This window comes from Ctenocephalides felis, unplaced genomic scaffold (assembly GCF_003426905.1).
Source record: "Ctenocephalides felis isolate EL2017-DRISC unplaced genomic scaffold, ASM342690v1 CF-g0.4_SCAFFOLD_00372, whole genome shotgun sequence".
Lineage (NCBI taxonomy): Eukaryota > Metazoa > Arthropoda > Insecta > Siphonaptera > Pulicidae > Ctenocephalides > Ctenocephalides felis.
This window is the reverse complement of record NW_020536526.1, coordinates 5,961-25,347: the sequence shown is the minus strand read 5'-3', so window position 1 is coordinate 25,347 and position 19,387 is coordinate 5,961. Positions and strand designations below refer to the sequence as shown.

General features: G+C 30.0%; 6 protein-coding genes and 1 long non-coding RNA gene across 9 annotated transcripts; 3 read left to right on the top strand and 4 right to left on the bottom strand.

The window, feature by feature from the left end:
* Positions 1 to 2,629: 2,629 nt before the first annotated feature.
* Positions 2,630 to 3,944, top strand: LOC113364067. 3 transcript variants are annotated; one of them, XM_026606543.1, is made up of 4 exons: positions 2,630 to 2,722; positions 2,861 to 3,037; positions 3,096 to 3,372; positions 3,473 to 3,944. In XM_026606543.1, the coding sequence occupies exons 2-4, from the start codon at positions 2,904 to 2,906 to the stop codon at positions 3,842 to 3,844; spliced, it is 783 nt and encodes a 260-aa protein (XP_026462328.1). In that variant the 5' UTR covers positions 2,630 to 2,722; positions 2,861 to 2,903; the 3' UTR covers positions 3,845 to 3,944. The 3 variants fall into 3 exon arrangements, with proteins under 3 accessions (XP_026462328.1, XP_026462314.1, XP_026462321.1); XM_026606529.1 differs by having other exon boundaries at positions 3,096 to 3,396; XM_026606536.1 differs by having other exon boundaries at positions 2,681 to 2,801; positions 2,884 to 3,037; positions 3,096 to 3,396.
* A 675-nt stretch (positions 3,945 to 4,619) lies between these two features.
* On the bottom strand, positions 4,620 to 7,037 carry LOC113364057 (paraplegin-like). The gene is given in 2 exon segments (XM_026606517.1): positions 4,620 to 5,485; positions 5,488 to 7,037. Coding segments are annotated over 2 exon segments (2,037 nt in total). The 5' UTR covers positions 6,791 to 7,037; the 3' UTR covers positions 4,620 to 4,751.
* A 1,606-nt stretch (positions 7,038 to 8,643) lies between these two features.
* Positions 8,644 to 9,234, bottom strand: LOC113364095. The gene is made up of 3 exons (XR_003366018.1): positions 9,152 to 9,234; positions 8,975 to 9,073; positions 8,644 to 8,890 (listed from the first exon to the last, which is right to left on the bottom strand). It is a non-coding gene; the product is annotated as an uncharacterized LOC113364095 (long non-coding RNA).
* Positions 9,235 to 9,792: 558 nt separating this feature from the next.
* Positions 9,793 to 11,355, top strand: LOC113364102 (tRNA (guanine-N(7)-)-methyltransferase non-catalytic subunit wdr4-like). Its single transcript, XM_026606574.1, has 2 exons — positions 9,793 to 10,353; positions 10,755 to 11,355. Exons 1-2 carry the CDS (start codon positions 9,938 to 9,940, stop codon positions 10,918 to 10,920), a joined length of 582 nt encoding a protein of 193 aa, XP_026462359.1. The 5' UTR covers positions 9,793 to 9,937; the 3' UTR covers positions 10,921 to 11,355.
* Positions 11,356 to 11,520: 165 nt separating this feature from the next.
* LOC113364111 (programmed cell death protein 2-like) lies at positions 11,521 to 12,213 on the bottom strand. Its single transcript, XM_026606584.1, has 3 exons — positions 12,099 to 12,213; positions 11,804 to 11,920; positions 11,521 to 11,694 (listed from the first exon to the last, which is right to left on the bottom strand). Exons 1-3 carry the CDS (start codon positions 12,195 to 12,197, stop codon positions 11,539 to 11,541), a joined length of 372 nt encoding a protein of 123 aa, XP_026462369.1. The 5' UTR covers positions 12,198 to 12,213; the 3' UTR covers positions 11,521 to 11,538.
* An 876-nt stretch (positions 12,214 to 13,089) lies between these two features.
* LOC113364047 (programmed cell death protein 2-like) lies at positions 13,090 to 14,240 on the bottom strand. The gene is made up of 5 exons (XM_026606507.1): positions 14,064 to 14,240; positions 13,893 to 13,990; positions 13,520 to 13,598; positions 13,282 to 13,437; positions 13,090 to 13,215 (listed from the first exon to the last, which is right to left on the bottom strand). Exons 1-5 carry the CDS (start codon positions 14,238 to 14,240, stop codon positions 13,090 to 13,092), a joined length of 636 nt encoding a protein of 211 aa, XP_026462292.1.
* Positions 14,241 to 16,958: 2,718 nt separating this feature from the next.
* LOC113364039 (zinc finger BED domain-containing protein 4-like) lies at positions 16,959 to 19,054 on the top strand. The gene is made up of 2 exons (XM_026606500.1): positions 16,959 to 18,609; positions 19,029 to 19,054. Exons 1-2 carry the CDS (start codon positions 16,959 to 16,961, stop codon positions 19,052 to 19,054), a joined length of 1,677 nt encoding a protein of 558 aa, XP_026462285.1.
* The last annotated feature ends 333 nt before the right edge of the window (positions 19,055 to 19,387 follow it).

Below are 19,387 nucleotides of genomic sequence, written 5' to 3'. Positions count from 1 at the left end.
TTTGGTCAAAAAATTTTGTTCGAAAAAATTTTGTTAAAAAAATTTTGGAAAAAAAATTTTTGGTTTAAAAGAATTTTGGAGTATTTCATAGGAATATTTAGTAGGAAAGTCTTTCAAGTAGGAATGTTGGTAGCTAGGAAAATGTTAGTCAGATCCGTATCGTTGTTTCGTATACCCCCAAAAAACAAAAAAAAAATGTATGCCTCACCCACCGCAAGCCCTAAAGGTCGACAGAAATGTCGCTGAACAAGCAACCGGGGCGGCGATGCGGATACCCGCCACAAGGGCCTCCCGTACGATAGAAGCAATAAAAGGGATTTAACACTTTCGACTCGGGGAGTCGGACTGCCAGTCGGTACGGCGCTCGGAATATTATAGTGCTACACTTATCTCTCAACTCGGATTTTTTTTGTATCGGATTTTTCAAAATGTGGTTATATTGCTTTTAAATATAGTTATTTGATAATAAAATAGAAAATTTTGAAAATTAAAAAAAATTGCACTCAAAACCATGCTATATTGTTTAAAAAATTATTTCTTCACAGATCTTTATTAGAGTTATGGGGATCATGAGCTAAAAATTCATTTTGTTATATACTTATTTATAAAATTAATAAATCAATCAATAAATGAATGTAATAGCAAATAATTTTTAAAAATAAAAAAAAATTAAATGTAAGTTAGTTTGCGACGAGTCGTCGCCCGAACGATTTGCCGCCGGAGCGGCGGCATCCGAGCTTAACGATAAAACATATCATGCCGCCGGACCGGCGGCATCCGAGCACAACGGTAAAATGACTATGCCGCCGGAGCGGCGGCATCCGAGTCGAAAGGGTAATTATCAACTGTGCAGGCAGTTCTTGACAGCGTGCGTTACGAGTGTAAAAAATATATAACTTATCATCAGTACAGCACCACATCGAGAGTTAGAAATGGAATATATATAACAAATAATTAGGTACGGTGCAAATAATTTGGTCAAAAAATTTTCATTTAGAAATTTAGAAAAAAAGTTAATTTTTTTTTCAAGGTTTTCAAATTTTTTTTAACATTTAAATTACGGCACGGAAAGTTTTAGTAATTGCCCTAAAAAGGGTCCTCGCAAACGAATTTCGCCGATGCCGACGAATGGTCTAGCGCCGCCACGAATATATATATATAAATATATATACATGATAATATCATGATATATATATATATATATATATATATAATATACATGATATATATATATAAATATATACATGATAATATCATGATGATATAAAATTAACTCTGAAATATGATAAATAAAGTCTACCAAAATATATTTTAGTTGGATATACATATATTCAGTATCTCTATAACTTAATTACCGATGTATTTCCTATACTAATAGATAAAATTATAATTAGTACATCAATTTTAATGACTGCTTACTTATTTACATTTTTTATCCGCGCTTTGACGCTAATCCATTAGTGTCGGTTAGGGTATTCTCGGCAGCCCGATGCGTCGGGTTGCTCGCGGCGGGAGCGAGCGCCGAGATCGCAAACCATTGAAATTTTCGTGTCGCTTCGACCATGTGCGGCAGAGTACGTGATTCTAAAAATAAACCCCCTCTCATTATCAAACAAAAAAAAAGAAAAAAGTATGAAAAATGTATTTTGAAAATTCTGAACTTTTTTTCAAAGCAATCGTACTGCTTTAACTGCGTAGAGACAAATATCGAAGCGGGTAAGCGCCGCGCTGCCGTCTAACAGATAAGCATTGGTACGGAACCCATAGGAATGTAAACAAAATTTATACTTATTGTTAAAATCTCTATAAAATATCTGATAATTTGATGTGCATATGTCTAATGATCATTTTTGACCGCCAGATGGCATTTTTTTTTACTAGATCTCCGAAACCACTAACCCTGCCTTCATGAAAATTTGATCAGTTCTTCACCTTGGGACGCTCCGTTCTCTTAAAAACTGAGTTACGGTTTTTAGCAGTTTTCGCCCTATATCTTCGGAACGGCTAGACCTGCCTTCGCCAAAAACTAATCAGCACGTCTCCTCATCAATACGAATCGAATGTTTTTTGAATTATTCAAATCGCTTCATCGGTGTTACCGAAATCATCGACAAAAATTTGTGTTCGCACACACATAGACACACGCACACACACACATACATCCCTTTTCTAAGGTATGCCAAAATATTCAGAAACCTCTGAAATAAAAATTTTCATTTTCGATTTTTTTGCGATTACTATAACTTACCCAACGGGAAGTTAAAAATATATCTTTTTTAATAATTTATACCAATTTTATTTATTGAAATATATAGTTTTTGAATGAAAAAAAAAAGTTTGTTGAAGTATATTTTGTGGGCATATATAATATTTTCATTTCATTTAATCGAATTAATCAGGTTTATCTTTTCTATATTATATTTTCAAATAAATCTTATCTAGAATTAAACTAAATGGTAAATTTACGTGCTGCGGTTGGTAGCGGCATCTATTGAATGCTCAAAGAATTACAATTGATGTAATATTAAAGCGGCCGTGTTTGCCATCTATTTATACTTATTTATCTATGTTGCTGACTTTGCTCACTTTGCTTGTCACTTTGACATTTGATTTGTATTTGTTCCCTATACAATTGATTAGGTCATTAGGTCCAATAGGTCCATTATTATAGATTAGGTCTATTGGGTCCATTATTATAGTATATTGGGTCCTTTGATTTAAGGTTATTGCGTATTATAGTAAATAAAGTTATTTTGATTTTATTCATGGATTTGCCTTTCAATAGAAATTCAATCGTTTATGTAATAATATATAATATATAATAATATATAAATGCTAAATAATAATATTAACACTTCAGATTTAAAATTCATTGAAATTTAGTATTTATCTGGTGTATTGAAATGGCTAGCGCAAATATAAAAAATCAGGATAATCTAAAGATAAGAGTGGTATCAAATTGGGCTGTTTCGAATGACAAAACTATTTATGATACAATATCTGTAAAAACATATGGCGATTGTGAGCTAGTTGAAGAGTAAGAATATATAATAATATTTTAAAATACACTTTTCTCATATCAAAAATAAATTTAGTGTTTCAGTAGATTCAACAGTTTGTATGGAATCCTGTATTCAACTTGAGCAAAATACAAATGAAACATGTACTTTGACTCTAAATTCAATATCACCATCTCAGAAGTTTTATTCTTTACATCTTGTATCTGGTTCAAAATATGTAGAAATTTATACTGGACCATTGTATGAATATTATGATACATTCAAAGCAGAATTATATGATGAATTTGAAGATACTCTTATTTATGAAGTTAAAGTAAATTTTAAAGAACCAATTCTGCAATGTATGCTAAAGGTGATCAACAAATCAAATTTTCATGTAACCTCTTATGATTTTTTCTTAAATTGCATAATAAAATAAATGCTTATTTTTGCTATATAATTTATAATTTTAGTTCATTAATATTGCAACACCTCAAAGTTTATGGATTTATGGACTCCGACTAACCGCCAAGGTAAATAATAAATCAGATGGTCTCGATCAGAATCTGGAGGCACGCTCGGATAAAAACGCTCATATTAAAATGCCTGAATCCATTAATAGTTCACATTGTATGGAAGGTCAGTTGCTCACAATGAACACAGCAACACTTTTATTAAGGTCTATGAAAGAGTATATGGATAACAAATTTGCTGATCTAGAAATAAGAATATTGGAAAAACTTTGTGATATTGAGAAAAATCAAAGTAAATTGAATAAAGCAATAGAAAACTTAGAAAAGATCATAATATCCAATAAAATTGATGAAGAAGAATCTGCTACCTAAACTTTGTTTCATATTAGAGTGGGGTAGCTCTAGAGTAAGTTCCAGGATATAACTTCTCCCGCTGAATGAATCCGCGCGGAGTTGTATCGGATTAAAAGTTTAGAGCATTATTTCCATATAAATAATATAATAATAAGATAATCAAAGAATTGTTTTTTTTTCTTTTAAAAAAGAATTATAAAATTGATTTTATTCTCAAATTTTCCTTTTTGCTTTGGTCAACACTGCAAAAAATATTGATTTGATCACCTGGTCGACCAAAATTTTTACAATCTAACATTTATGAGTAAAATTCTTTAAATCATTATTTTATTGACATTTGTTTATTCATGAATTGTCTGGTCATCTGATTGCCTAGTGGAATCGTAAAGCAAAATAATTACTTTGATATTTATTAAGGACCCTTACCTTGATATTTTTATTGTCTCAATTTCGGGCATACAATTTGAGATTCGTAGGCATATTGAAATGCATAACTCTATTTCACATAGTATTTAGCTCGTTTTCTTAATTGTAAACAATGGCAGATTTATACACAAACCAAGTTGAGTATCTATGTGAAGAGACAATAAAAATGAGACTTTAAAAACATAAGTGTAATTTATTATTATGTAGTTTTATTTATAGTTATGTAATTTATATTCACACTTGAATTGAAATATGTAGTTCTTATTTCTTGCATTCCTCTATACTCATATTTCAAAGCTTGATATATCTTCATAATTTTAATTGTATTTGTGTTAAATATTAGTTTATGCAATAATCTGCCTAACAATCATGGTAGGCTGTGAAAAACAATGAAATAATATTAGCAATGTATAAAACTTAAATAAATATATTATTATTTTAATACACAAAACAACTCTGATAGGCATTCATAATTACTTTAGGAAAATATACATTATGTTTACACTTTAGATTCTTTTTCATCAGTGTTTTCTTTCTTATTTAGTGGTGTGACATCATCGAATTCATCAGGCGTTATAAGTTTCTTAGGACCATATGGTGGTGGCCCAATTAATTTCTCTACATCTGCGTAATTTAAAGTTTCTTGTTTTAATAGTGTTTCAGCAAGTAATTCTAATTTATCTTTATTCGCCTTGAGCACTTCTTCTGTTTTAAGATATGCTTTGGTAACTAAATTGTTAACTTCACAATCGATCAAAGTCGCTAATGTTTTACTATATGGCTTTTTACCTTGAAACATAGCCCCATCATCCTTTTCTGGGAAACTAACCAAACCTACAGCTTCAGACATTCCATACTGTTGGACTTGTGCATAAGCCATTTTTGTTACTTTTTCTAAGTCATTCTGAGCACCAGTAGTGATTTTGTTAAATGTTAATGACTCTGCAACTCGTCCTCCTAAAGCCATGCACATTCTTTCAAATAATTCTTCTTTTGAAAATAACTTTTGATCAGTAGGTGTATACATTGCAAATCCTAAGGCTAGGTTGGTACGAGGTACTATAGTAATTTTTAACAGTGCATCAGTATGTTTTAGCAGCCATCCTACTAATGCATGTCCTGCTTCATGATACGCAACTGTTTTTCTCTCACCAGGAGACATGGCATGTGTTCTCTTTTCAGTACCACCTACAACTCTTTCAACTGCATACTCTAAATCTTGTGCTGTAACTTGTGTTCTTTATTTTTAGCAGCATGTAATGCAGCTTCATTGCAAACATTAGCAATATCTGCACCTGAAAACCCTGGTGTTAATGGAGCTAAGCGCGGAGCATAAAATTCTGGAGTTTTCTCTAATGTTATTGGTGAGAGGTGGCGTACAAAAATTTCTTTACGTTCAGCTAAATTTGGAAGATCTATCACAATATGTCTATCAAATCGACCAGGACGCAGAAGTGCTTTATCTAAAACATCAGCTCTATTTGTCGAAGCCAACATTAGCACACCTTCAGTACTAGCCATGCCATCCATTTCAACTAACAATTGATTCAAGGTTTGTTCAGACTCTCCTGATCCTGGGCCGCCAGTGCCTCCGCTTGGCATATCGCCTCCCCTTTGGCGGCCTATTGCATCAATTTCATCAATATATATAATACATGGAGCTCTTTTAGCAGCTTCTTTGAACAAGTCTCGTACTCTGGCAGCCCCTAGACCACCAATCATTTCTATAAATTCTGAACCATTCATAGAGAGAAACGGTACCTGCGCTTCAGTTGCTACTGCTTTAGCAAGCATAGTTTTACCACATCCAGGAGGTCCAAGAAGCAGTGCACCTTTTGGCACCTTAGCTCCTAATGTTTTGTATCGTTCAGGATTTTTCAAGTAATCTACAAATTCCATAACTTCCTGCTTTGCTTCTTGCAATCCTGCTACATCTTTAAATAACACACCTTTTCCAGTTGTATTAACAGGATCTACTAAAGTGAATTTGGCTCTCCCCATTTGAGTGAAGGTGTCCATCGTAGGAGGTTTAAAAGTCTTACCTCTGGATAAAAGAGATAATATAACAGCACCAATTAATATTGTTATGAACAATTTACCAGGCAAATCAGCATTTCTTTCATAAGTGATTGGTATACCTTCTTTTATTCCTAACGAAGCCTCTGCATTTCTGAGCTTGTCTTCGAATTTCTGAGGATCAATTACACTCATGTGAAATGTTCTAGTTTCTAAACGCCTTCCTTTTATGACGGCGCCTTCATGAAGTATTATTGTAACAACATCTAAATCAGGTCGAACAATAATTTGTTCAACTTCACCTCTGGATAGCATATGATGATAAAACTCATTCCAAGATATGTATCGAACAAGTTGATCACGTTGTTTGTTGGGAAATATGGTAGACAGAATTGCTATTACCATATACCCTGTGAGCATCCATAGAAAAGCCTTTGCTAGAACTGACTTCATTTTATTCTTTTCGTCGTCTTGTTTATTGGAATCTTTCTGCCCTTCATTTTTATATCTTTGACTGCTCATATGAAAATTCCGCGTATGACGTAAATATGGAGAAGTTATAACTAACTTATTTACAGCCTTTACCTCATTGCACAAATGACGCCACTGATTACTAAGAAATAATCGGTTATTAAGATTTCGAAACGAGTTATTGACTTTGCCAGGGCAAAAATGATTACATTGTAACGGCAAAGGTATCCTATAAGAATCGATAAGTACTTTCGCAGTAAATGAAGAATATTGCAACTTATGAATGTTTGCTAATAAATTTTTGTACGAATTGAGTAATAACATCTTGACGTTTCGTGAAAAACTTCTGCTGAAATGTTATATATTTACTGGCATTTTAAACAACAATAAGATATCACTGCTATTTTAGCTTATATAAATACAATTCAATTAACAAATCATGTTACTTCCTCAATGTTTTAATTATCTAAGATTATTTAGTTCTCGCACGAACAATGCTCAACATTATTTTTACTGCTAAATGATCAACATTTTTGAAGTTTGGGGTTTATTTTATTTTATTGTCACACTTGTTTTCCCATAGAGATTTTAAAATGGTAAAGTGTAGACAAAAAACTTTAGGTTGACGTTTTTTGAACCGATGCAACCGATGCTTCAAAGTATAGGTAAAAGTGGGTAAAAGCATAGATAAAAGAAGAGTATATAGATCGCTCTCTCGGGCCATATTTCGTTGCCACATTCCTGTGTTAGTTGAAGCCCCGCGCTACAGATGGCACTAGTCGCCTGAACGGGTGCGTATAAAAAATACTATAGAAATGAACCAAAATTATATGGACCGTTTTAATTCAAAATTTAAAAAAAGAAAAATTGAAAAAAAAAAAAATTTTGAAGCATTTATTTTTCACAAAAACATTCTACATTATATCTACATAGTTCTCTTTATAAACAAAGCACACATAGCATAAAAATGTACATAAATATACACATTATCCACAATGTATATATATATATATATATATATATATATAACATTATATATGATTATAATAGATGGTAGTAAGCTGTAAAAACTATGTGCGAAAAGCATAAAAATGTACTTAAATGTACACGCTATCCACAATGTATATATATATATACAAATATATATATATATATATATATATATACATATATATATATATACATATATATATATATATATGTGTGTGTGTAATATCATTTTAGCATATCAGCCTTTCAAGCTGAGCACAAAAAGAATAGAAATGTACATGAATGTATATTATTTATATATATACATATACATATATAACCACAATTCTTTGATTGATATTGATTCAGATCAATATATAACCAATATATATATATATATATATATTATATATATATATTTACATATATATTTATTTTGATTAACATTAAGTTACATAATATCTATGATGTACAGTCTCTATTTGGGAATCTTTCTGCGCTATTGTTAATGTGCATTCAAATGTTTGTTCAAAATGTCATTATTATCATTGTCTTAAAGAAAAACAACAATCATTGATATTATTATAACAGTACTTAATAGTTTTCTTATAGCATCTACAATAAGACATTTTAGAGTAAAGCTATTGACATCTCTTTCAGAATAGTCAAATGCAATAAGCAAGTGCACATTAAGGGTGTTTTATCCCTTTGCTTTTTAGAATTTTATCATTAATCATGATTATACTTTGCCTGTCATTTGACAGTTCCTGAAAATCTATACAATGTGATTCCCTTTATCATCATTAAACAACACAGATAATAATATTTCTTGTAATATCAAAATGAAATTATTAATACTTAAAAACTTTTCCTGTGACATAGCCAAACCTAAATTAACCTTTGCACTAGCTAGAATTTCACCATTATTGAGAATTTCCTTTCACTTACGATTATATCATTAGTGTTTTTAGTATGTTCTCCAAACTGACTTAATATATAATTACGAGTCGTACTGTTCAATATTAGTGGGAGATCAGCAAAGATTTCAGCACATTTCAGACTTCATTCTTATTGTTTTTTCCTGTGTATTCATTCATCTCATATCAATACTTGTACACTTGTGAATGTGTTTAGTAAACCGTCTAAACATTTTACATTTGAACGTATTTTCCTTTTATACTGCTGAAAAAATCGATGTAGAATTATTAGTTATGATCCTACATTATTAGAACAAGATTAATTATATTTAGTTATTTAATAACATACCTTTCAGAGAGCTGACAGGAATTCTCTCTGTCTATTTATAACCTTAAAATTTCTAGTATTGATATAGTTAAATGTCTCAATTATTTCTGAATTATTAAACTGTAATGAAAAATCATATCAGAATAGTACAATCAAATGAAAGTAATTCGAAGTATGCATATTAATAAAAGTACTCACTTAGATTGAAAGCCGGCAAATATTATTACTTATTTTACTTTTACTTCGTCGTTTCTCGCTGGAACTACATAATACATGCATTTTTTCTTGGTATTTCTTCTTCGTTAAACAATGCACTTCGACAGCTTATTTGTTTTTTACTCTAACAAGCATTTATTATATTGTCTAGGTTATCTCTCCATGAAAAATTTATTACAATGGACGCCATGTTTAATTTAAGTATCTGTCATATGTCAAATTCGATTTCAAAGTGAAAAAAAAATAAAAAAAAAAAAACAAGCGCGACCGGCGGCAGGGGCTCTAACTAAACTCGGGTTACAGACGTTTGTTCCGAGATTACCGGCCATGGGTAAAAGAGAGCTTACTTATCTATGAAAGAGATTTCGCGTATTTGCGTATTTGCTTCATAGCTTCATACATAGATACATATAATATACATAGAAGCGTATCAAACTGTCATTTGACGCACGTGGGTCAAGTTCTAATTAGGGTTATGCATAGATAAAAGAAGAGTATGGGGTTATGTTATATTAGCGTAGACTTCTATTTAGGTGTATTGAAAATAGGCTATCATTTATTTTATCATCGAAATACCATCACTGCATTATCAATTTTATATATCTACGTTTTAATTTTTTTTAAATAATGTATAAAATAATTTAAATATAGTAAATTTTATGTTTAAACTATTTATTAAAATAAGTGACATTTGGAATGGAAGTTGCTAATGAGCACTTTGAATAAGTTAGAATAACAGTACGTAGTGCATTAGATATTCTATAAAAGATGGCTGTTTTGGAATTGAAACGCACTAATTTACTTATTGGTGTAAATGATACGATTCTCATTCACAATTTAGCTGAAAGTACTACTACAGATATAAAAATAGTCCAGTCAAATCCCAAAATCAAAGAAAACATTTGCATGGTAGCATTCTCAAAAACATGTGAATACTTTGCAATTGTGACTGATCAAAAAGTATTGCACATTTATTTCAAAACAGATTCTTATGATTGCATTGAAACATATTCAATGTCGAGAGCAGCCAGTGCTATGAAATTTTCAGAAAATTGCAATAAGTTAGTTATAGCAGATAAAACAGGAGATGTGTATCTTGCAGAAAAAAAAAATAAATGGCATCCAAAATTAATTTTGGGACATCTTAGCATGTTGCTAGATGTCTTATTAACACCAGATGATAAGTAATAATTGCAGCAAGTTATTATACCATAAGCCAATGCTTTATTTGACAATTGTGATAAATATCTTTAGCAGACGCTTTTATAATATTTTACTTTCGCATCTAAATATTAGTGTAATATGTTATGTAATTTAATCACACTTTTATATATTATATATGAAAATTATAAGTTATTATAACTTTGGTGTTCAGGAACTTAATCTACAAAGTTTGCTAATTTTAATAGTGGAAACTTTTATAAGGTACCTAATAGTATCATAAAGACTTTCCTTTGTATAGGCTGATCATATTCAATATTGATTGATAGCATGATTTTCAAAAACAAGCAGAGGCTCATGGACTAATATATAATATACAATATACATATAGAATTTTTTGTAATAATGGAATATATAATTTCAGATGCATTATATCATGTGATAGAGATGAGAAAATTAGAGTTTCTGCTTATCCCGATACTTTTAATATTGTAGCTTATTGTCTTGGACATGAAGAATTTGTATCTTCATTAGATATATTGACTGAACATCCAGATATATTATTTCCGCATCAGGTGATGCTACTATAAGAGCATGGCATTATCTCACAGGGCAACAACTTCTTTGTGTTAAATTATCAACTGCTATAATATCAATGAAAGTAAATGTGATTGGTGAAAAAATTATAGCAATTGCTTTATTGTATAAATCTTGCGATGTTAACATTTGCAGCATATCATTTACAGCTGCAAATTTTATGGAATGTAATATTCTACAAACAATAAAATTACCAGCAGAAGCAACTAAATTCACTTCGTATGAAAAAAACTTATACTTCTTAGGAAACAATTATTTAGTTCAATATTGTTTTGATCCAGAGAAAATGCTATACATTAAAGTTGAAAATGTTGCATGTCCTATGGTTCAAGAAATAGTAACTCAAAACAAATGTGCAGATTTGCATAGTTTTACTGCTAGTTTATTCAAGAAGCAATATAATAATGTTGAAGAATATCATAAAAGGAAGCAAATGAGAATGAATAAAGATCTTACATTATAGAATAGGTTATTGAAGTTAACTCTTATTTTTGATTAAACTGTGTAATTTCATAAGAACTAATTTATTAGTAATATTAAAGAAAAATTGTAAATATTTTTTTATGAATTTATTCAAAATAAATCTTGTCTATAATTACTTTTGCTAGTTATTATTTATCAATAAAATCTTGTTTATGAATAAATTCCTTTTTGTAAGCACTTCCGATGTCACAGCTTTTTTTGCAAGTATATATACAAAGAACACCCCAATCAATGCTACATCGAGTAGTGGTAACATTTATGTTATTCAATAGCTGAGGCATAATCTAGAATAATTGGTTTATACAATTACATCAATAAGTCAATACAAAATTATATAAGGTGATTGTCAATGTAATCCAGAGTTCTTTCAATAGTCAACAATTTGATACATACCTCAAATTCAAAGACTCTTGGGCCATTACAATATTGACAAGGCGGCACATCTTCAGGTTCAATAGTATTTTTATCAGATATCCACAATGGTTCACCACCACGGTTAAACCTTATAACCTAAACCCATTATTAAAAAGGAATTCACATTTTTGTAAAAGTAATAAATTTTGTTTATTCTATATTCAATATGAAGGCAGAAAAACCCAAATTAAAATAAACTTAAAACGTTGTTGCAAGAGCTCTAATATAGAATGCACTATTGTGTGTTATTATTTATGTATTCTATCATTCTTACCTGTTCAGGATATAAAGACACTCGCTTACTGAACTTCATAAACATTTTATCGCCAACCATCGCAAAATTTTCTAGTTCTTTATCAGGCACATCAGCCATAGTACCAATCTCATTATTTTTTCCATAAGTTTGAATTCTGACATTCTACGTTCTAATTCATCTGTTTCATCACAATTTGACATAACCTTTAAGAAAGTATATATACAAATATAAAAAACAACACTATGATCTGCACATACAAGTAATTCTGTATAATTCCTGTGATTCGCAAAAACAAAAACGCTCAACTATATATATATATATATATATATATATATATATATATATATATGTAATATTTTTGCAGCCCAACCGTTGAATTAAAAAAAAGATTAAATAACAAAATTATTTATTCCATTAAACGTTTCGACACTTGATGTGTGTCATCATTCAGTAATCAAACCAGGAAAAACAACAGAAAAAATTAATTATGATGTAAAATTGATTGAACACTAAATTTGTGTAAAATAATAAAATACTATTATATTAACAAATGAGAAATAGAAGGAGCACAATGCAGTGTCCACAATGCAATGCTATCAATAACATTGAATATAGGAGGGCAATATGTGCTCCTTCTATTTCTCCTAATTTTGTTATTTAATCTTTTTTTAATTCGACGGTTGGGCTGCAAAAATATTACAAATATGTATCAACGTCGAAAAAACTATCATATATATATATATATATATATATATATATATATATATATATATAAAAATTTTCCATGCTCTTTCCATATGAAGTTTTATTGAATTGTGCTCTATCTAAACATTAATATTAAGAGCTAAAACTTTCAAAGAATTGTTTTTTATCAATTTGGAACCATTTGGGCCCCTGGGAGCAAGGAAATTCAAAAATGACCATTTTAAGGACCACCCTAATATATATATATATATATATATATATATATATATATATATATATATATATATATATAATGTAAATAACGTTATTGACAGCCAGAATCTAATAAAGTTCTTACTGAAGGTTCAGCATCTATATCTAATAACCATTCCTTTAACAAAAAGCCATCCAAAGAGGTATCTGCAAGCAGCCCTGCTAGATTAGAGTTTTCCTATAAATTTTCACATATATTTTATTAATAGTGAAATAAGTTATGCAGGTAAAGCACAACACATACCTGATTTAAGGTTTTACACAGTGATTTATGTCCACTCTTCCAATGAGCAACCTGATGGATTTTGCTACAGTACCTGTATAAGTGGCAATTGCCACATTTAAAACGTCCTGAACTTCCGCAAACTGCACATAACGGTGGTAGAGCAAGTGGGACATCCTATTCATTTGATTCACACATACATAAATACAATTTTTATAGTAAATAAAAAAAAAATACAGAAGGAATAAACAATGCATACCTCTTCAATTTCTTCTGGAGGATTGGAAGAGTAAAAATCATTGATTCTCGGTAACTGACTCCGAAACACTTTCAAATTTCTGCAATAAACAATGGAAATTTATTCAAGTCAAATTTTAATTTCCAAACAATATATAATTCGTGTTTCCAAATATTTAATCAAAACCATTTGAACCACACTCAATATAAATTAACAATGATACTAGTTAACTACTTCAAGTAAGAAACAATTTAATTGAAAATATATTTTATAAAAAATATATGTATACTTTTTTATAATGCGGTATTTGATTTATGTGATGTTGCACATGCATACATATAACTTAAGTTAAACTTATAAACTTAAGTTTAATCTGGTTAAAATATATACAAACCCAACATCATTCACTTTGCAACAAAGCCCATTGGTGCAAATAAATACAAATATAGTCCTATGAAAACATTCTGGTTGATCATCTATTGGTGCATACACCTTTTTAATAATAAATAATATTATTTATAATTACATATTCTGCATACGTATAATAATTTATTGTAATCATTACTTGGCAAAGAAGAATAGTTGGTTCTTTACATGAATCACATTGTAAACTTTCCGAGTCAGGCAAATCTTTTAAAGACAACCAAGCTGGTTTACCTCCAACTTTGCTTGGAAAAAATCTACTGGTTAAAAACCAAGATTCGCATTCTAGTAAAATACCCAAATCTACTTCGCTAGTCATTTTAAAATACGTCGAAATACTTTAGTACAATCCGTCCTACAATCCGTACTTAAGTAAAATTATTTCAAAACAAAATCCATAACCTAGTGATGGGCGTTGAATCAACGAACGGTTTTTTTCAACCGTTTCTCCTTCGTTAACGAATCAACCGTTTCGACGCAACGAAACAACTAGTTGAAAAATCAACTGGTTTGTCAATGAGTTAAAAACATGGCGCCCAGTTACTTTTCAACGAAATGCATATTCGTTCGTTGTCGAATATTACAATTGAAAAGCAATAGAGTACTCTAGGGGTTCTTTCTTAAACTTATAATTATTAGGTTCGAATGTATGATATCAACAACCAACTCTTTATCTAGGAATATAACTCTTATACAGTGTTGTCATGTCTAAAGTTTTAACTGTAGATCTACAGTTTTTTGGTAATGATCTCAGTTTTGCAGTTTTGGCCTCGAAATCTACAGTAAAGAAATTGAAAATAAATTTGAAAATCATTCTAGTATTTTTTTATGAACTTATCTTTTGTAGGTTGAGATTTATGTTAATAATTCATTTCATATATAAAATTATTTATAGTAATAAATATTTATTTATTTAACTATCAGCTAGCTTTATATTGATTCGAAATTACCTTCAATAATTAAAACATGACATGATAAATATTACTTATATTGAAATTAATAAAATTAATAAAATAAACAATCTATCGATAAACATTTTGGAATGGTGTTTAGGATAACTATAATAAAACTGTTTGTTTGAAATATCAATTGAATATTTCCTAAACATATTTTTTTTAAAGAAAGCCTTCAATGCTAAATTATGCAGATCGCCGGGATTACTTGAAAAATCCTATATCTGGCGCCGTTGACAATTATAGTATTATAATCGCTTATTATTGTTAGGTAAAATAAAATAAACTTTTCAGGATGATTGTAATAAAACTGTTTGTTTGAAATATCAATTGAATATATCCTAAACATATTTTTTTTTAAAGAAAACCTTCAATGCTAAATTATGCAGATCGCCGGGATTACTTGGAAAATCCTATATCCGGCGCCATTGACAATTACTATAGTATTATAATCGCTTATTGTTAGGTAAAATATAATAAAACTTTTCAGGATGATTGTAATAAAACTGTTTGTTTAAAATATCAATTGAATATATCTTAAACATATTTTTTAAAGAAAACCTTCAATGCTAAATTATGCAGATCGCCGGGATTACTTGGAAAATCCTATACCTGGCGCCATTGACAATTACTAGAATTATAATCGCTTATTGTTAGGTAAAATATAATAAAACTTTTCAGGATGATTGTAATAAAACTGTTTGTTTGAAATATTAATTGAATATTTCCTAAACACATTTTTTTAAAGAAAACCTTCAATGCTAAATTATGCAGATCGCCGGGATTACTTGGTCGTCATCTGCATTTATTTCGCACCTCAAACTCATGTGCAAAATACATTATAGTAACATAACATATTTAAATAAAAATTAATTCCCGTAGGGTAAGTTATTGTAATGTGCCGAAAATCGAAATTGAAAATTTTTACATTTCTCGACGTTTTGAAGGTTTCTGAACATTTTGGCATACCTCAGAAAAAATGGATGTGTGTGTGTATGTATGTATGGATACAAATTTCCAGTCACGTTTTCGGGCACACGAATCAACCGATTTGAATCGTTCAAAAAATATTCGATTTCTATTGATAGGGAGATGAGTTGATTAGTTTTTGGCAAAGGCAGGTCCAGCAGTTACGAAGATAAAGAGCAAAGAGTGCAGAAAATAAAAATCGAGTTTTTGAGAAAACGGAGCATCCGATTTTAATTATCTAAAAAACATTCAGTTAATAATGATTGGGAGAAGTGTTTATTAGTTTTTGGTAAAGGCAGGCCAAGTCATTTCGAAGATACGGAGCTAAATGTATAAAAATGGCAGTTTTTTGAGAGAACTAAGCGTCCGATTCAAATGATTCAAAGAACTTCCTGCTTATCCTAACAAAATAATTGATTTTGAAAAATTGTATATAGAAAATAATTCAGATTTCAATTTCAATTCTAGCTAGAGTTTTAAAGCTCACTTATATACTTTAAATGAATTGACTACGTGATTCAGTTCATATAATTCTTATAAATATTAGACAATGTTACAGTATTTATAATAATCTATTTGAAAACATTTAATATTCCTCGAACATTTTGTTACGGCGCCATAGCCTGGCACGCGTGCCATGGGTTGCCGATGCCTGGTCTGCAGCATGCTTTGAAATAAGTCCAAGAAATCATCCCCCTCAGATGTATAAATTAATGTAACCCGCCCCTTACGGGCGGGGCTAATATTGTTAATTTTGATTTTTAATAATTTTTATTTAGTATAAGTTCAGAACTCATCCCGATTACTTTTATCTTAATTACGCGCTTGCCAATTTTTTAAAATTGAAAGATACGTTATTCAGTAAAAATTTTAGTTAAAATTTTGTGCTTTTTAAATAAAATTGTTATACCATTATCTATCATTATATCATTAGTATTTAAAATAGTTTTTTAATAATAATTTATTTTAGATTTTATCAAATATATTTTAATTAGTTTTAAATTTAGTAAATAACATAGTTTAATAATTTTATATATTTTATATTATCGATTAGTTTTACAATAAGTTTAAATTTTAAGAAATATTGTTTTTTTTTCAAATTCTTTTTTAAAAAAATGGCATCTCGTAGAAATACTAGTGTATTGTGGTACCATTTTGAAAAAATTGATAGTATGAAAGCAAAGTGTAATGTGTGCAACCAGCAGATAAAGTATAGTTCAACAACCGCCAATTTAAAGAGTCATTTAAAAAGAAAGCATATTTCCATATATGCTTCGTTGCAAGAAACTGAGGCAGGAAGTTCACAGCAGACTCGTATTTCACAGTATATGAGTAATTCCGGAGAGGCTATACCAAGTTCTAGTAGTGCTCAACAACAACCTACAAGTGTGCGTCAGAGGGTATTGGAGACTTTTATGACTAAAAAAATTAGCAGCGAACAAAAAAAAATGATTGACCAAGATTTGATGGATATGTTCATTGATAGTTTCCATGCATTTTCATTAGTTGAAGAAAGAGCGTTTAAAAAGTTGATGCGGTGGATACCAGGATATGTTCTTCCATCTAGAAAGACTGTTTCAGGATCCATGCTCGAGGAGCAATACAACAAGGCAGTTGAAAATACAAGAGCAGAAGTTTTAGCTGAAGCACAAACTATTTGCATAACGTTAGATGTTTGGACTTCTAGGGTTACTGAAGCATATGTGGCAGTTACAGGCCATTATATTACAGACAATTATAACTTAAAAACTGTTCTTCTCGGATGCTGTCAATTTGAAGGAGCGCATACATCAGAAAATCTAGCAATAGAAATTCAAACAATCCTTGACAATTGGAAATTGCTTCAGAAGGTAAATTTTGCCATTAGTGATAATGCCAATAACATGAAAAAAGCCATTAAAGACATTTTAAAAATAAAACATTATGGATGTTTTGCGCACACTATTAATTTAATAGTAAATGATGGCCTCAAGTTGATTAAGAGTGAGATCGATATAATAAAGAAAATTGTTGGCCACTTCCGGAGGAGTGTCACTGCATGTGAAAAACTGCAGAAATACCAAATGCAGCAATATGGACACACAAAAAAATTGATTCAAGATGTCGAAACAAGGTGGAACTCCACCTTTTACATGGTGAAACGATTTGTCGAGGTTGAAGAGTCAATAAGGATGACAATGAGTGTTTTAGATGCAAATCTACCATCATTGACTCCTGAAATGTGGAAAATGTTGCCACAACTATGCTTAATTTTAAAACCATTCGAAGATATTACCACCACTGTAAGTGGTGAAAATTACCTGACAGGAAGCCTGGTAATAGTGTTAGTAAGATGTTTGAATGAGTCATGCAACAAATTATTGGCACGAAATGACCTGTTGCCAGTAATTAGAAGAATCACTGAAATTTTTAAATCAGGAATTAATGACAGATTTCCAAATGTCGAGAGGAGCAAGACATTTGGAATCTGTACATTATTAGATCCTAGGTTCAAAATGAAGGGTTTCTCAAACATAGAAGATGCAAAAATTATTAAAGAAGATCTTAAGCAAAAAGTAGCAAAAATCATTGAAGAACGAAGACTTTTAGAGAATGTTGTTCCCATGCCATCAACGTCCATGGAAGATATTGATGAGTATAACCCATGGACTATTTTAAATAACCTAGTAGGAGCATCACTGCATCAATCGACTCCACTATGTGCTGCTATAAAGGAAATTGATATATATCTCGCTGATGATAGCTTGCCTATGAAATCTGCAGAAGGTATATTAAATTGCCCAATGCAATGGTGGAGAAATCACCAGCATGTTTATCCAAATTTGGCGAGATTGTTTAAAAATCAATGCAATGTTGTAGCTACCTCCGTTCCTTGTGAAAGGATCTTTTCAAAAGCAGGCATGGTTATTACGGATAGAAGATCGAGACTACAAAATACAAAAGTCGAAAAATTAATGTATTTAAATGTAAATTTAGATCAAAATCGATTTGATAAAATTTAAAATTGTTAAAATTTTAGTTTTGTTATGTAACAAATTATATAATCTATTTGAAATTTATAATTATAGTTAAAATGTATAATATATGTAAATATTTGAATAAAATGTACTTATAAAAATGATTTGTTTAATTTATAAGATTTCATAAAAACTTCTATTTAAGTTAATCTTCATTTGATTTTTCAGGCTATATGGAATATCATGTCATATAAAAATCTTCTTAGTTAACAAGGTCATAAATAGATAGATGAATACTAACTTTCAAATGTTTTGTTACTAATATTTTTCGTTATATCCATAACATTTTTAATTTGAAATTACTTGAAGTCATTTTTTAAACCTAACCTGAAAATAAATTATTGAGTTATATAAATTATTTGTTTATTATGTGAAACATTGCTATTTTAATTATAAATTCGTTGTTTCAGTATACTATATCCTTTTGCTTTAAAATTAAAAATAAACAATATGATGGGATACACAGTTCAACTTCTAAACCTTGTTATTGATCAAATGATTTGACATTTAACTGGGACGAACATAGA

What these genes read in the sequence shown, in the direction of transcription:
- LOC113364067 (XM_026606529.1), top strand. Translation starts at nt 2,904, where the DNA reads ATGGCTAGCGCAAATATAAAAAATCAGGATAATCTAAAGATAAGAGTG. An exon ending in GATTGTGAGCTAGTTGAAGA is followed by an intron (nt 3,038 to 3,095) that starts GTAAGAATATAT and finishes AAATAAATTTAG; the next exon opens with TGTTTCAGTAGATTCAACAG. An exon ending in TCAACAAATCAAATTTTCAT is followed by an intron (nt 3,397 to 3,472) that starts GTAACCTCTTAT and finishes TTATAATTTTAG; the next exon opens with TTCATTAATATTGCAACACC.
- LOC113364102 (XM_026606574.1), top strand. Translation starts at nt 9,938, where the DNA reads ATGGCTGTTTTGGAATTGAAACGCACTAATTTACTTATTGGTGTAAAT. An exon ending in TTATTAACACCAGATGATAA is followed by an intron (nt 10,354 to 10,754) that starts GTAATAATTGCA and finishes ATATAATTTCAG; the next exon opens with ATGCATTATATCATGTGATA.
- LOC113364111 (XM_026606584.1), bottom strand. Translation starts at nt 12,197, where the DNA reads ATGGCTGATGTGCCTGATAAAGAACTAGAAAATTTTGCGATGGTTGGC. An exon ending in TGTCTTTATATCCTGAACAG is followed by an intron (nt 11,921 to 12,098) that starts GTAAGAATGATA and finishes TAATGGGTTTAG; the next exon opens with GTTATAAGGTTTAACCGTGG. An exon ending in CAAGAGTCTTTGAATTTGAG is followed by an intron (nt 11,695 to 11,803) that starts GTATGTATCAAA and finishes CAATTATTCTAG; the next exon opens with ATTATGCCTCAGCTATTGAA.
- LOC113364047 (XM_026606507.1), bottom strand. Translation starts at nt 14,240, where the DNA reads ATGACTAGCGAAGTAGATTTGGGTATTTTACTAGAATGCGAATCTTGG. An exon ending in CAACTATTCTTCTTTGCCAA is followed by an intron (nt 13,991 to 14,063) that starts GTAATGATTACA and finishes ATTATTAAAAAG; the next exon opens with GTGTATGCACCAATAGATGA. An exon ending in TGCAAAGTGAATGATGTTGG is followed by an intron (nt 13,599 to 13,892) that starts GTTTGTATATAT and finishes TGTTTATTGCAG; the next exon opens with AAATTTGAAAGTGTTTCGGA.
- LOC113364039 (XM_026606500.1), top strand. Translation starts at nt 16,959, where the DNA reads ATGGCATCTCGTAGAAATACTAGTGTATTGTGGTACCATTTTGAAAAA. An exon ending in GCCTATGAAATCTGCAGAAG is followed by an intron (nt 18,610 to 19,028) that starts GTATATTAAATT and finishes TTGATTTTTCAG; the next exon opens with GCTATATGGAATATCATGTC.